Source organism: Danio aesculapii, chromosome 11, assembly GCF_903798145.1.
Source record: "Danio aesculapii chromosome 11, fDanAes4.1, whole genome shotgun sequence".
In the NCBI taxonomy this organism is placed as follows: domain Eukaryota; kingdom Metazoa; phylum Chordata; class Actinopteri; order Cypriniformes; family Danionidae; genus Danio; species Danio aesculapii.
In genome coordinates, this window is record NC_079445.1 from 15622052 (window position 1) to 15638649 (window position 16598).

Sequence of the window (16598 nt, forward strand, 5' to 3'; positions counted from 1 at the left end):
GGGTCAGTTGGCATTTCTGTGTGGAGTTTGCATGTTCTCCCTGTGTTCCCGTTGGGTTTCCTCTGAGTGCTCTGGTTTCCCCCACAGTCCAAAGACATGTGGTACAGGTGAATTGGATAGGCTAAATTGTCTGTAGTGTATATGTGAGAATGAGTGTGTATGGATGTTTCCCAGAGATGGGTTGCAACTGGAAGGGCATCCACTGCATAAAACATGTGCTGGATAAGTTGGCGGTTCATTCAGCTGTGGCGACTCCGGATTAATAAAGGGACTAAGCAGAAAAGAAAATGAATGAATTGAATAATATTATTATTTATCCAAACCATACAAAAATTCATTTCAAACTGTTTAAATGCCAAAAAAGTAACTTTGTTTAACTTTTCTACATCTAAAGTTTATGAACCAGAGATCAAAATCCTATTAAGTAAATTCACAATTGTACAATTGTCCGAAATTTCACTCACACATTCACTCACTATCTTTTGGCTTATTCCCTACTTTATCAGGGGTTGCCACAGTGTAATGAACTGCCAGTTATTCAGCGGATGCCCTTCCAGCCGCAAACCGACCGCAAGTTCAACCATCAATTTTTGGCAATATCCATGCATTCTTTATTCACACACTATGGCCAATTTAGTTCATCCAATTTACCCAGGTCTTTTAATTTGAGGGAAACTGGACCACCTAGAGGAATCCCACACAGACTTCAACACTTTTTGAACCAGGTGGACCATACAACATTTTTTGATGTTTGAGCTCTCAAACCCTTGTTGGTGTCTTCTTGTATTGTTCAGATGTCGTACATTTCAGCAACAATTAACAAATTTGTTGAAATGCAAGATACAAAAATGCACTGAACATTGTTATTATTTATTTATTTTTAATTATGTACTGTTATTATTTGAATTTATGTAGTTTATTTACATTTTTATTTTCACATTTTTAACCATTTGTCTTTTCACATTTTATTTTTATTTATTTTAATTAGATTGTTTTATATATTTTGTTCTGTAGTTCAAACAAGACCCAATAAATATATTTTGGAAAAAAAAATAACAAATTGTATAGTTACAAGTCATCCCATTTATACCCCCAAATGTGATCTCAAATAACTTACCCTTTTGTTGTCCACTTGGCGCTGAGCAATTTGTTTAATCATGGGGAGAGGGTGGATGCTTACTGCTGCTTCTCTGGTTATATCTGGTAAACACACAATTACAGGACCTTCATTTTTAGACAGTAGGTTGGAGATGATTTCCACAGAGGTCACTGAGGGGTCTCCAGTATATGATTGAGGCATATGTCCATTCGCACAGGCCATAAGGTCTTCTTCCACAGCTGCTAGCCAATGAGGACACAAAGTCTTCCAGAGAATGGCCCGCTGTAGTGTGGACAAATGAGAGTGAGATCGACAAGGCACTGGACCAATCACCGTGGAGGAAGGAAAGCGCAGGTATTTCTGCCACAGTTTGGATGAATTCACAAGAGAGGACACAAGACCCCTGAAGGGTGCAATCTTCTCTAATAGATAAACATCATCTGGAGATTGTGTTTGAATCCAGCTTGGCAGCTCGGGGATAGACTGTGTTGACGCTGATAAAAAACGCTCTGAAGACTGCCAGTTGCTTAATCCTCTGAGGAAAATAACTCGTTCTACCTCAGGGCAGCCCTCATTGTGCTCAATAATGGCAAAAGATACCAATAATCTGAATAAAGCGGAATGGGTCTGGAACAAGCAGGGTTTATACTGAGAAAAGATACGAGAGACAATCCTGTAGGTAATCTCAGATTTGCCTGCTCTGGGCTCCGTCTCCATATGAGACCTCCCGTCTGGGCTCTCCAGGGCTAAAGCTGACCGCAAAGTGAGCAGGAAACCATGAAGAGTGAAAAGATAACAGGGGGAAAGCTGGGCCACGTCCTGCAGGGCATTGTAAAGGGATGTAGTGAGCTCTGCTATTTGATAAAAATCAGTCATCAGGGGTTTATGCTGATCTATCTGTTGAGATAGTGCCTTGATTTCTGTTTCAAGTCCGAGAGAGACATTCTGACACATATAGACCTGTGGAAGAAACTGAGGGTCCTGGAGAAGTGGTGTAGAGGCTTGTGTGACATACTCCATCAAGGAAAACTGCAATCATCATAAAAATAAACATTAGGACCTATGCTTATAAAGCTTAACATTACAAAAAAAAAGAACTTTTTGACCATCCGACCTTGTTTTCAGAAAGTTTATGCTGAAGTGTCTGTTTTTTTGTTTGTATTCGATGATGTAGAGTCCACAGTGCTGAACATTCAGTCTGCATCAGTTCTGTCAGAATCAGGTCCCGAACTTCAGATGTGCATGGAGAAAGATCAATCATCTGAACCTCCTCGAGAAATGAAGGATGAACTTCTAGCAGAAAATGTGGAGAAAAAAAGTTTTAAAAACCTATGAAACAGTATACTGCTTGCAGCAGGGGTTTTCAAACTGGGCTGTGGCCAAAAAGTGTGAGTGGAAAAATATACTGTGTATATTTCATACTGTAGCTATAAAAGTTAATATTTATTTAAGATATTACAGCATGTGGGCCCAGACATTGAAAATTAGGAAATTGAACTTTTTTGACCAAGTCAGGAAATATCAGGGAGTTTAAAATTGTAGTTGTCACTTAAAAAATGAAATTTAGTATACCGCATCATGATTTTTATACATTGTTTCACACCATTTTATTCCTTTCCTGCTTGTCAACAGGCAGTCACTTAGTTTTTTACAATTATTTTGCTGTAAATTTCAGAACCCTGGTGTCAATTTTCAAAACTCTAGACACAAAATTCACAACCATTGATAAAACTGTGCATTTTTGCAAAACACTTAACTCTTTTTTCAAATGCTTGGATACAATATACATAAGTCAAAGATACTTTGTTTATTGAACTAAAATCACATGTTCAATATAACACAGTTAGTTAGTTTTTAGATCACCGGCACTCAACATACACATCGTTTCAATAAACAATCATTAACAATCATTAAATATTGTTGTTTAAAATATATGATACAGGTTTCATTATGGTTTATACATAAGTGTAGAGGGAGCAGGACAGAAAGTGGAATCACTGAACTAAAGTTTTATTCTTGTAAATGTAGGTTTACTGTAATTGTTTTCTCACTGAACGTCCCTATATAGAAAGCTGATATATGGCATGATATATGGCAACATATGCAAATTACAATTGGATTGCACATACTGTACATAAAATGTCATAATAGTCATTAATTTGTCAAAATAGTGCAAAAATCACTGTTTACTTTTTTTTTCAACCATATCATATATATATATATATATATATATATATATATATATATATATATATATATATATATATATATATATATATATATATATATAGCCATATGGACACGTACACAAATTATAGGTAATATATGTGTGGGGGTAAAATATATAACATAACAGATCATATATTTACGTGACATATTTGTACATATTTGTAAATCTAATAGTTGAAAAAAATGGCAATATTTTGACATGTGTGACATATTTTATGTATGTAAAATTCATATGTCACATGTGTAATTTGCATATATTTCTATATATCAGATTTCTATTTTGGGATCTGTGCTTCCATCAGCCTGGTCTTGTGGATTTGGTCACAGGTTCTCCTCTACATCACAGTGGTGTTTTCATTACTCAAAAATCTTGAAAAGAACATTTTGTCAATGTGAATCTAGGCCTGACATTGGTCTGCTGTGATTGGGCTTTCTTACATACAGTACAGTAATGTCAAGTATGAATACATTGTCTGTAAAAGTGGTACATGGAACAAAGAAACCATAAATATATAAATAAATAAATCTGTAGATAATGTAGTCCAGTTGGGTCATCTTTTGTGGTAACTGCTGTCATTTGAGTTTTGCAAAAATGCACAATTTTGGCAATGGTTGTGAATTTTGTGTCTAGAGTTTTGAAAATTCACACCAGAGGTCTGAAATTTGTAGCAAAACAATTGTAAAAAAAACTGTAATCTGTTTTTTATTTGTAAACTCACATTATGATTGAATGAATAAAACTTTAGTTTAGTGATTCCACTGTCTGTCCTGCTCCCTCTACACTCATGTATAAACCATAATAAAACCTGTATCATATTTTTAAACAACAATATTTAATGATTGTTAATAATTTGTTTATTGAAACAATGTGTATCTTGTGTGCCGGTGATCTAAAGTTGTGTTCCTGTAGTATTTGTATGATAAAAAGATTATGTAAACCAATGATCCTGCAAATGCAGGTCTTCTTTAAAGAAATGAACACAAGATGCAGAGTTGAACACTTGAGAGTTCTGAAATTTGTGGCAAAACGTTTGTAAAAAACTAATGAACATGCTAGAGAAAACGTACATTTCAAGACCTTTGGCTACATGCAAAATGACTACTTCAAAGATTGTGTGCTCTTGTTCCTTTTTTTCTATTAAAAATCTGAGTTAAATTATCCATTGTTGCTCTCATGATGGCTATTCAGCAAATTAAAATTCATATTCAAGCTCAAACTATGTATTTTAATAATATGCTTAGCACAAGAGCACCTTGTTTTTCCATTCATTATAAGTCATGGAAATTCAGCTCTTTAGTCAATGAAAGTCAGGGAAAAGTCAAGGAATTTGACATTTGGCTAAGAGTAGGAACCCTGTCAGCTCTCTTTCGTAATTTATTGAAGGTTTTTGACAGGGTTGATCATGACATGCTTTTAAAGAAAAGCTGCTCTCCTGGTTTCTCAGATAAAGTTTATGTCATGGTTTGCCAACTACTTTTTATAATGAACTCATTGTTTGCAGAGGGTTGCATTTATTTATTTTTTTTTGCCCGTTTCTAATGGTGTTGTACAGAGGTCAGTCTTAGGGTATTTTAAATATATGTGTGTCTATAAATAAAGGTTTTTATTAAAATCTTAATTTTGTATATTCCAATAAAATAGCAACTGTGTCTGCGACTGTTTTATTATAACTAGATTATGGAAATTTGCTATATACAGAATGAATAAACTCTTGTGAGTGCCAATTGCGCCTGTTGTTCTTGAATAATTTTACCATAGGTTGAAGTCAACTGACTGACTGACTGACTGACCGATCAACAGACCCTTTTGAAAACACTATTGGTTGGGTTTAGGAATGGAGGAGGGTTCTGTTTTGGCTTCTTTTTTTGTCGTACCCACTTTCTGGAACCATTCTTTGCAGGACTGGAACACCATTGTCGCTGTCAACTCCTCCTCCTTTTTTTTTTCTTTTAAATTTTATATATTAAGTTTATTTTAGTTTCACATACATTTTAAACAGTAAAATGAATTACAATACAATTAAAAACAGCAAACAAGATAAAATAACAAGATTTAAAACTTTCCAGTATATTTCTTTTAATATTTGGCATGCTATTGGTGTTAAAATTCCTCCATCATGTTCTCATTTTTAAAATACATATAACATTTTTCTAGGTATCCTTCCATCTTCAATCTAAAAATTTGCACACATCCGTCACAATTTTTTCTTTTTTGCCACTATTCTTCTTTCCAACATTGCATTCTTTATTAACATTATACAAAGGTTTAAAATATATTTTTTTTCATTTTTATTTTCCCATTCAAGCGTCACCACTCAGTTCCATTCTATTTCATTTTCATTCCAGTCTCCAATTAAGCTTTTGATTAATTTTTAGCTGTCTTATAATTGTGTCTAAAAATCCACTTTTGCTTCCACATATTTCCCTCTCATATTTCTCCATTTTTCAGAACATTTAAAAATTTCTCCATTCAATATTTATTCACTGTTGGTTCGTTAAAAACATTGTATCTAAAAAAACAATTAATATTCATCACCTTTAAAATCATACATTTTCTCTCCTGTTTTAACATACATCTCTTTTGTTTCTCTTTCTTCTCAATATTCTCTAGTCGTTTTATCCATTTTGTTGGAATTGCTTGTTTGATTATTTCAAATTTTTTCACTGTCATTCTGTGGAGGGTGCTCTGGGTGTATGGTGTCAGAGGCGCTCTGTTAATTGCCGTCTCGTCCCTGTATGAACAGAGTAGGAGTTTGGTTCGCATTGCCAGCAATAAGTCAAACTTTTTTCCAGTGCATGTTGGACTGCGGCAGGGCTGCCCCTTGTCACCAATTCTGTTCATAATTTTTATGGACAGAATTTCAAGGCATAGCCTTGGGCTGGAGGGGGTCCGGTTCGGGGACCACACGATTTAATCTCTGTTATTCACAGATGATGTTGTTCTGTTGCTTTACTGAACATGGACCTTCAGCATGCACTGGGCCGGTTTGCTGCCGAGTGTGACGCGGCTGGGATGACAATCAACACCTCCAAGTCCGACGTCATGGTGCTCCACCGGAAAAGGTGGTTTGCCGTCCCCAAGTTTGAGGAAAATCACGAGAGAGAGATGGATGGAACGTGAGATTGACAGGCAGTTTGGTGCAGCGGCAGCAGTAATGTGGTCGATGTACCGGTGCGTTGTGGTACAGGAGCTGAGCCGAAAGGCAAAGCTTTCGATTTAACAGTCAATCTACATTGCTACTCTCACCTATGGTCATGAGATTTGGGTCATGACCAAAAGGACAAGATCTCGGATACAAGCGGCCGAAATGAGTTTTCTTCGCAGGGTGGCAGGATGCACCCTTATGGATAGGGTGAGGAGCTCTGTCACCTGGGACGAGCTCGGAGTAGACACGCTGCTCCCTCACATTGAGAGAAGTCAGCTGAGGTAGCTCGGGCATCTGTTTTGGATCTTTTTGGTCATCTCCTCACTGGGAGGAGGCCTCGAGGAAGACCCAAAACACGCTGGAGGGACTATGGCTCTCGGCTGGCCTGGGAATGCCTCGGGATCCCCCTGGAGGAGCTGGAGGAAGTGTCTGGGAAGAGGGAAGTCTGGGGTTCTCTCCTAAGACTGCTGCCCCTGCGACCCAGCCCCGGAAAATGAATGAATGAATGAACTTTCATTGTACTCTTCCTTTGCTTCTTTCATTGGGTCTATAATATACTGTTCTGTTAAAAATTCTTCTTTAAATTCATTTAAAATATCCCTTACTTTAAAAATCGCTACTTCCATCCATTTTTCATAAAATAAAACCCTCCCTTGATTTAAAGCGTTATTATTATCTGCATAGTGAGCTACTGGACAAACGGGAAAGCCGTTCATACAGGAAAGTCGTTCATACGGAGGTAAGCGGACAGCTGGTGAGCGTGAAAAGGAACGGCATCATACCACCCCGTAGCGTTCATTTTAAATACGAAATGCAGTCATATGTACTTCTGGCTACATAATTCGCAATCTCCAGAAATGTATATAGGGCTACATTTTCAGAATGAGCCTATGTTGGTCTTATTAGAATTAAAAAGCTACTGTTTTTGAACTACAGTAATTTTTTATTGTATTGAACTAAATATGTTGCTCATCAGAATTATCTAAAATGAAAGGGAATTTTAGAAAATGATCATACAAAAAAGTCATGATGTAATATCCACAATCACTTACCCTGTATCAGAGTTCGGATTGGAAGGGAAGTGCTCATAACAAGGTGAAAGTCAGGATGAGCAGACTGAACTGTGTGGCTATTACAACAGGTTACTGGTGTTACAAATGCCTGAAGGACTTGCAGATTTGATATTGCTCGTTCAATATGCTTCACCAATACTCTTAGACCTGCAGCAGATGGAAGCAAGTTGCACTTCAATCATTCACAGAGCAGATTTAAAAATGAATCGGAAGATCAAAGTTAGGAAGACTTTGCAAAAGACTGACCTTCTTTCGCTCCATGATTCAGTTTATCAAGTAACTCTGGATCATCAGCAGAAAGTGAAAGTCCATATTTAGCCTCTGCATGACTTTTAGACTTACCTAAAAAGAAAAAAATTCTTAGCTTACATATAGAGTTGAAGTCATAATTAACAGAATTTTGAAGACAAAATGATCATTCATTTAAAATATTTACCAAGTGCTGTTTAATGGAGATTTTTTCAACACATTTTAAGCATAATAGCTTTAATAACCTATTTCTAATAACTAGTGTATTTTGTATTTGCCATGATAACAGTAAATCATGCTTTTTCATTACTTGCAAGACACTAAAGCGCAAGTTAAAGGCTTAACTAGCTTAGGTAACTTAAATTAGGTTAATTAGGCAAGTTATTGGACAACAGTGGTTTGTTCTGTAGACAATAAAAAATCTTATGGAAGCTAATAATTGTTATGATCACTAGCAATCTAGTGGCTACAGATCGCTGGAGAACTACAATTCTGCCATGATTAACAAACTACAACTCCCAGCATGCACCTCGCACACACCAGTTCCTCATTTTCAGATGATAATCCAGCTGGTAACCCATCATGGACTGATATCCTAGACTATTTGTACACCACACTTGCACACACACACACAGTGCTAAGTGAGTCTTGTTCATCTGTAAACATTACAAAGTGTTGCCCTTGCCTTGTTTTACCATGTCGTGTTTCCAAACCCTCACCCATTTAGTTTTTTTCTGTCAGCTGCCTGCACCAATCTCTTGCCTGCTTTTGACTACTCTTTTGGATTGCCCTTTATGATTCTGTTTGCTCCTGTAATTAACCCTTGCCTGCCTGACTAATCTCTGGTGATTGTGAAATGAAGCTTTCTAAACCCGTGAACCGTTTGACTCAAGTGTATCGGAAAAAGGTTTGTTACTCGAAGATTTCCGAATCAGAGCTCAATGAGAACCTCTGCTGGTTAAAGTGTGGGAAAACACTTTGTTGTAAAAATGTCAAACGTTTACAACTTACAAACCAATTAATGTAGAACATTAGTAATATAAACAAATTAGTCAATTACTGTAGTTTATTACATATAAGGTATGTTACATTACAGCACCAGTGACTGTAGTAAAATCCAAGGTATTCAAAAGTATTTATGTTTATTGTATTCAACCAGTCCTACACCCAATCACTCATTCAAAACGGGGATCGAACCAGCGATTCCTGCATGGGAGGTAAATGCTCTAAGGAGACTATATGGGAGAGAGGCCTTTTGATCTGCGCTCGGCAGCTGGCCTCCGTTACACACTATACTACAATATGCAGTGGCCTTCTTTAAAAAAAGTTGTAAATAATACACTTATACACTTTAGTACTGTTCAAAAGCTTTTTATTATAAATTACTATTGTATTTTTGTTTAATTACTGGTGTGTGGGACCGGTGCAGTGTTTTGAAACAGCAGAAATGTATGTAAACAACGCCTAATCTCTTGCTATACACTTTACTAACCCAAGAGGGTGTTTAAAGCTTTGAATCAAAATTCGAAGCAGTCACCTGGGTATAAACGAAAATGAAGCTTCGAACGTCACTGATCACGTGATTATGGCAAAAAGAAACAAGCTCCAGTACACTGCAAGATGTATAATTTTTTGGATACATACTTCAAAGCCTCTGTGCACAACGTCACATCACTACTATTCTCTGAAATTTGATCCTCAGCCCCGATCTTAGAACCGAATGTTACAATAATACTGACCCTAATGTTTTTAAGAATTTTTTTTTAAAAAGTTTAAGAAAATGTAAAAACTGCCTTAGGGCGACGCAGTGCACAGCATCACAGCAAGAAGGTTGCTGGTTCAAGCCTCGGCTGAGTCAGTTGCCGTTTCTGTGTGGAGTTTGCATGTTCTCCCTGCATTTGCGTGGGTTTCCTCCGGGTGCTCCAGTTTCCCCCACAGTCCAAAGACATGCGGTACAGGTGAATTGGGTAGGCTAAATTGTCTGTAGTATATGAGTGTGAATGAGTGTGTATGGATGTTTCCCAGAGATGGGTTGCAGCTGGAAGGGCATCCGCTGTGTAAAACATGTGCTGGATAAGTTGGCGGTCCATTCTGCTGGAGTGACCACGGAATAATAAAGGGACTAAGCCGAAAAAAAAAAAAATGAATGAAAAAACTGCCTTTTTCCCCCTTTCAAACTAAAAGAAATTCCCAGAAGGGAAACTATTACAGGAAATACTGTGAAAATGCCCTTGCTCTGCTAAAAATCACTGGGAAAATATTTGAAAAAGAGTTAAAATTTCGCATTTTTATATCAGAGTTAAAACAAATTGTAATACTAACCAGGAGAAAACAATGTCTGAGAGTTGGGTTCCTCATATTCATGACAACTTGCCAATAAAAGGCAACGTTGTGTTCGAGTATCTCTGTTCCCCCAGAGCAGAACACTTCGGACCAGATCGGAGGAATCCCCATGTATGTGATGCAGATTTAGTCCAATTATTTGATTTAAAGCCATTTGAAATGTCTTACTGATGGGAATGGCCACATAGTGATCACAGGTTTCAAAAAGAACATCATCCAAAAGTGTAGCACGAGGGTCCTCCAGTGTCATATTAATTTCCCCAGTCAGACAAAGTTTGTGCCACTTCAGGAGCAGCTCTTGTCGAACATCAGGGCCAAATGGACCCAGGTAAGTAACAGCAGCTGCCAAAATGAGGGCATCACCTGGAATGCTTTGATTAGCCAATGTTGCTTCCTGTAAAATATCAAATAATGTGTTGACAAGATTAATTTGAACACTACCTAACCACCAGTAGGAAAGAGAACACTTTTTCCCTTACCACATGCCCCAGACACTTTTTTATCAACATTTCATATTTCTGGAAAATATTGCGCAATTCTGAATGTAGTTCGCGCCACTGAGTGGGTTTGATAAACCACCTGTAGGAGACACACTCTTTTCTCTCTGCATGCATATGTATATACAGTTGAAGTCAGAATGATTAGCCACCCTGAATTATTCGCCCTCTGTTTATCTTTTTCCCAATTTCTGTTTAACAGAGAGAAGATTTTTTTCAACACATTTCTAAACATAATAGTTTTACTAACTCATTCGTTATAACTGATTTATTTTATCTTTGACATGACGACTATTACAATCACCAGCGATCCAGCCTGTGCAGATCATCATCTGTGCTGGTAAACACACAGTTCACTAAAGAACTACAATCCTGCCTCATAATGGACTACAAATCCAGTCATGCAACACACACACACACTCCTGCTCCAAGTCACCATTGATTGCAATCACTCACACAGCTGCTCACGGACTGATTACATGGACTATTTAAACAACACCAAAACACTCACTGTTGCTGAGTTTTGTTGATCTGTTTGGGAAACATTACGACGCGTTTTCCTTGCTTTGTTTTGCCATGTGTTTTGACCTTCGCCTTGTTTGTTTGTGTACATTGCCTGCTGCCTGCCTGTTGACCTTCTGCCTGTTTAATGACCACTCTCTGTCTGAATAAAGACTCTGCATTTGAATCCGCACCTTTGTTCTCAGTGTCACTTCATCGTTACAATGACAGTACATAATATTTGACTAGATATTTCTCATAACACTTCTATGCAGCTTAAAGTGACATTTAAAGGCTTAACTAGGTTAATTAGGTTAACTTGGCAGGTTAGAGTAATAAGGCAAGTTTTTGTAGAATGATGGTTTGTTCTGTAGACTATCGAAAAAATAGATAGGGCTAGTAACTTTGACCTTAAAATAGTTTTTAAAAAATTAAAAGCTACTTTTAATCTAGCAGAAATAAAACAAATAAGGCTTTCCACAAAACAAAAAATATTATCGGAAATACTGTGAAAAATTCCTGAATCTGTTAAACATCATTTGGGAAATATTTAAAAACGAAAAAAATTCAAAAGGGGGCTAATAATTCTGACTTCATCTGTATGTGTGTGTGTGTGTGTGTGCGTGTGTGTGTGTGTGTGTGCGTGTGTGTGTGTGTGTGTGTGTGTGTGTTTAAAAAACAAACAAAAAAACAAACTAACTACTAAAGTTAATTAGACTTGTCATAGTAAATATATCATTTATGTTTCTTTATTTAACCAGGTTTAAAGAAACAAAAACATTGAGATCGAGATCTCATTTACAACGGTGACCTGGCCAAGAGAACTGCAACACAATAAATAAATAAATAAATATATACATAATATAATAAAACAGTGTGGTCTTTATTCTCAGCCATACAAAATTGCATTATGTTAAAACACATGGACTGAGAAATGGATTCTTGTTGTTTATAGTATTTGATAGAACAAAATAATTCAATCGCAATGAGTTTAGACATTTTCAGTTCAGATTGAACATTCCAGGATGAGGGGGCGGCATGACTAAAGGCTCGCTTGCCTATTTCAGTCCGAACCCGAGAAACAGTTAAATGATCAATGTCCCTTGAACGAAGGGCATAGTGGCTTTTTGACCTTTAAAAAAGGGAGCAGGCCCCAGACCAAGAAGAGCCTTATAGACCAGATATTGCTGCTCTCTGGTGATTTATAGTGCTTGTTTTATTCTCATTTGTGAGTCGCTTTTGTATAAAAGTGAATAATGATAAATGAATACCTGTAAATGTAAACAATATGCAAATTGCTTGAATAATTCAGTTAAAATGTACAGCAAAAACTTCACCCACCTTTTCTTCTGATATCCAGTCTTTAATGTGATGTTCAACCAGTTTAAGAGCATCACATGACTCCCTCTCTTGAGCCTCAGCGGTACTGAGCTGGGCCTTCAGCAACTTCATGTCTTGTCTGTTGAGCTCCTGCTGTCTCTCCAGTTCATCTAGTCTTTCTCTCTCCGACTCCATCTGCAGCCTCAACACACTCAGCCTTGCTCGACTCTCAGCCATAAGATTGTCCAAATCTTGCTTTTTAGCCTTTTGAGGTGCTATGTGGCGCTGTATGCAAGCATACTGGTATACCGCTCTCACCCAGCAACACAAAGACTCACAAGCCCGACTCATATCTCGCACAGAGTCTGGCTGAAAACTAGGTGCCTTTATGATGTGACCCAACTTTTGAATCGTCTCATTGGTTAATTTAGAGCAGTCGAAAAATTCGAGTTCCTGGGGGTGCACAAGAAGAAAAGCTTATGCAAAATGTCAAAAACAATGATCAAACAAAAAAAATTTGCAACACTTTCGATGGATCCAAAATGCATAATGCTTTCTAAGAGTCTGCTTAATACATGCAGAATCTCTTTAAAATGACCTTTTAATGTGTAGTATCATCTGATAAAGAGTGTTCACGACTAATGAGAATGAAAAATGCGGGATATACAAATTATAAATTCATTCAATGTCACCCTGAAGAGGCATAAGGTATCTTTAAATCTTTAGATTCATGTATATATTGTGAAATTTGCTATGTATGTTTATAATGAGGCACCAAAACATGTGTATATTTGTAATGAGGCAACAAACACATGTAAATACTGCTGAGTACAAGTGTTTAATGCACGTTTATACATCGTGCTATAACCTTCAGTTCTTACTGTGATTTTTCTGAAATGAAAGAATGTTATTAAACTTAAAAAAAAAAAAACTCCTGTTTATACAAAAGTGCAGATTAAGTCCTGCCTGAGTTTTCATATAGTTTAAAACTACACAAAATACAACTCTAAACACATCTCTGTCTGCCATCATAATTTAATCTATATTTCATCCGCAACACAACTCAGGAGCAACTAGGTTTCTCTGGTGGCATAAAGACAGCTCGCTCCTTCTAGCTAAAATAAATCCCTCTACCACTTCAGTTGAAAATATTGTCATTTACAAGAGCCGCTTTTCCACTATCGTGCCAAACAGGTACGGTTACGGCTGTTTCTCCACTGAGCCTGAAATGGCGCGTCACTATTACAAACTGTTCTCAGCCTGGAATGCTGGACACTGTTAGACATTTGAGCTGGACAGTACCAACAGATTCTGGCTGCATCCGAAACCGCATACTTCCATACTATATAGTACACTAAAACCAGTATGCGAGCCGAGTAGTATGTCTAAATTCATAGAATTTGAAAATCAGTATGCGAGAAGTACCCGGATGACCTACTACTTCCGGCGAGATCCCATGCACCCCATGCACACTGCACCATGATGCTCGTTGAGAAAATTCATGAATGGAAGTGAAGCGACGCAACTGACGTGAGTAGGTCACATGACCATGACAAAATGACGGATGTAGTACGACCGAATTCCATTTATACTGCTCACATTCATACCGTATAGAACGTGCTTTTCTAACGGCCAAGTAGTACGTTTAATTTCAATGCAGTACCTACTGAGTAGAAGTCGGTTTCGGACGCAGCCTACAGTAAATGTGTTGACGTCACAGCTCTGTTGCCAAGCTACCACAGCTGGCTCTGTTTGTTTTTATTTTTTTGCGTCAGCAGTTGTGTAAGTTTTTCTTTTATTTAACAAAGTGAATATGTGAAAATATGTCCAAAAATCAGAAATGCAGAATCATCGTCCATCTTGGCACTGTTTAAATTATTGTGTCACCAAGACAACTACTGATGCGTTTTTTGTATAAAGTTCCAAAGAGCTCAGATACAGCAACATAGTGGAAAATGAAACCATATCTGTGCTGTCTGGCCCAGTTCAGCACGGAATGGAACGGTTCAGCATAGAGAATGGTTTTCCAGAGTGGAAAAGTGATTAAGGAATCTACTATTCATTCATTCATTCATTTTCCTTCGGCTCAGTCCCTTAGCTATCAGTTCTCATTCGCCAAAGTGGAATTAACCGCCAAGGAAGATATTAAATTTGTTAAAATATATTTTTTAAACTGAACACTTTGTGGTATGTTCTCCCCATGTTCGCCTGGGTTTCCTCCGGTTCCCCAAGTCCAAAGACATGTGGTACAGGTGAATTGAATTTAACTGAATTTGGAAATTAACCTGTAAAACCATTTCTGGATAATTGAACTTACCTTAGCCACATGATGCATGCATTTTCTTCATTCATTCATTTTCTTTTTGGCTTAGTCCCTTTATTAATCCGGGATCACCACAGCAGAATGAACTGCCAACTTATCCAGCACATGTTTTACGCAGCAGATGCCCTTCCAGTCGCAACCCATCTCTGGGAAACATCCATACACACTAATTCACACTTATACACTACGGACAATTTAGTCTTCCCAATTCACCTGTACCACATGTCTTTGGACTGTGGGGGAAACCAGAGCACAGGGAGAAAACCCACACGAATGCAGGGAGAACATGCAAACTCCACACAGACACGCCAACTGACCCAGCTGAGGCTCGAACCAGCGACCAACTTGCTCTGAGGCGACAGCACTACCTACTGCGCCACTGCATTGCCCTGCATGCGTTTTAATATATTGTAATACAAGAACACCCTTATAAAAGATTAGAAATGCAGGCTTCATAGAAAGTGTTAGCAAATTGTTTCTTAGGTTTCAGTAGATTTCATCTATCGTAAGCTGCTTTGACACAGTCAAAACTGTAAAAAGCACTATAGAAATTAAGATAATTTCAACTGAATTAACCTGAAAAAAGCTGGACAGCACCATAAGTTGTCTGCTACTGTCCCAGCCACCTGGACGGTTGAATAACATGCATATAATATCCATAACCATGATGACTCCATCAGGCGGCATCCTGTAGTGCCGAATCTCATCCAAATCAGACTGGCTCAAAGCCTGCAGAGCCTCCAGAGCTGCTTGGTACAGCGGACTGACCTACACACAATCAGCAGCAGTGAAAGTCTCATGTGAGGAAACCAGTTCCCTTAAACCCGTAAATTCAAAAACTAACATTTTGGAGTACTATAAAGTTTAATCGAATACATGTGAGTACAAAAAGCATTTAATCAAACCAGACCTGTTTAAAAGCATCTTGTACTTGGTGCTGAACTCGGAGTGAATGATCTTCAAGATTGGAAAGCAATTTTTCTTCCTGAACACTTTGGTGCTGCTTTTGTTCCCAGATTTTCTGTGCCGCATCAACCAATTTCTGCAGCTGATCCAGACACTATAGATACATGGAAGCATACAATAGGGAGGAAAAAATACTTTTTCTCTAAATGCATAATTAAATAGTATATAAAAATCATTTATTTCACAAAATTATCATTTGTCATATCCTACATCTCAGCCATTATCCATGGAATTGATCTTCCCTCTCTGTTTTAAACATGTAATGGTACTGTTATTCAGTATATATTGGCAGCACTGGACTTTAGCTGAATATTGAATTAAACTGAACAGAAACAGCTGAACAGATACACTATTGTCTTGCTAAAGCTTGATTATATCCAGCCACATGCATCATTTTTTGATGTTTGCCTCTCTGATTCTGTTACTTTCCTGTTTAATAATGAAAGCTGCTTTGAAGTAGTCTGCATAAAGTGCTATAACAATAAAGACGACAAGACTGGAACGTACCTTCTGTTTTTCTTCACATTTGGCCCTAAAGGTCATAACTTCCTGAGTGTGCCTTGCAGCTGTGTCGGCCATGTCCTTCACATGTGCTAGAACCTTTCCCAACCTAATATGTGAAAATAATAAAAAAGAATCCTCAGAAAAATGGATCATTCAATGTTTAAACATTTCACACAGCATTGTTCTTTTTTTTCTTATGCTGGGTTCACAGCAAATGTGGAGTATTGTCCTGACTACACACGACACAACATTGCAACGAGTGTTGGGCAATGCATTACAAGTAACGTGAGTTATGTAATATTACTTTTCTAGGTAACGAGTAAAGTAATGCATTAAGTAATAATATTT

General features: G+C 37.5%; 1 protein-coding gene across 1 annotated transcript in view; it reads right to left on the reverse strand.

Moving 5' to 3' along the window:
* Window positions 1–16598, reverse strand: part of LOC130237808 (dynein heavy chain domain-containing protein 1) — a 66328-nt gene that overhangs the window by 17066 nt on the left and 32664 nt on the right. The window contains 9 exon segments of the mRNA XM_056468833.1: window positions 1118–2128; window positions 2214–2392; window positions 7527–7694; window positions 7794–7889; window positions 10119–10533; window positions 12479–12910; window positions 15357–15548; window positions 15691–15840; window positions 16254–16356. Of these exon segments, the coding sequence (XP_056324808.1) occupies window positions 1118–2128; window positions 2214–2392; window positions 7527–7694; window positions 7794–7889; window positions 10119–10533; window positions 12479–12910; window positions 15357–15548; window positions 15691–15840; window positions 16254–16356 (2746 nt within the window).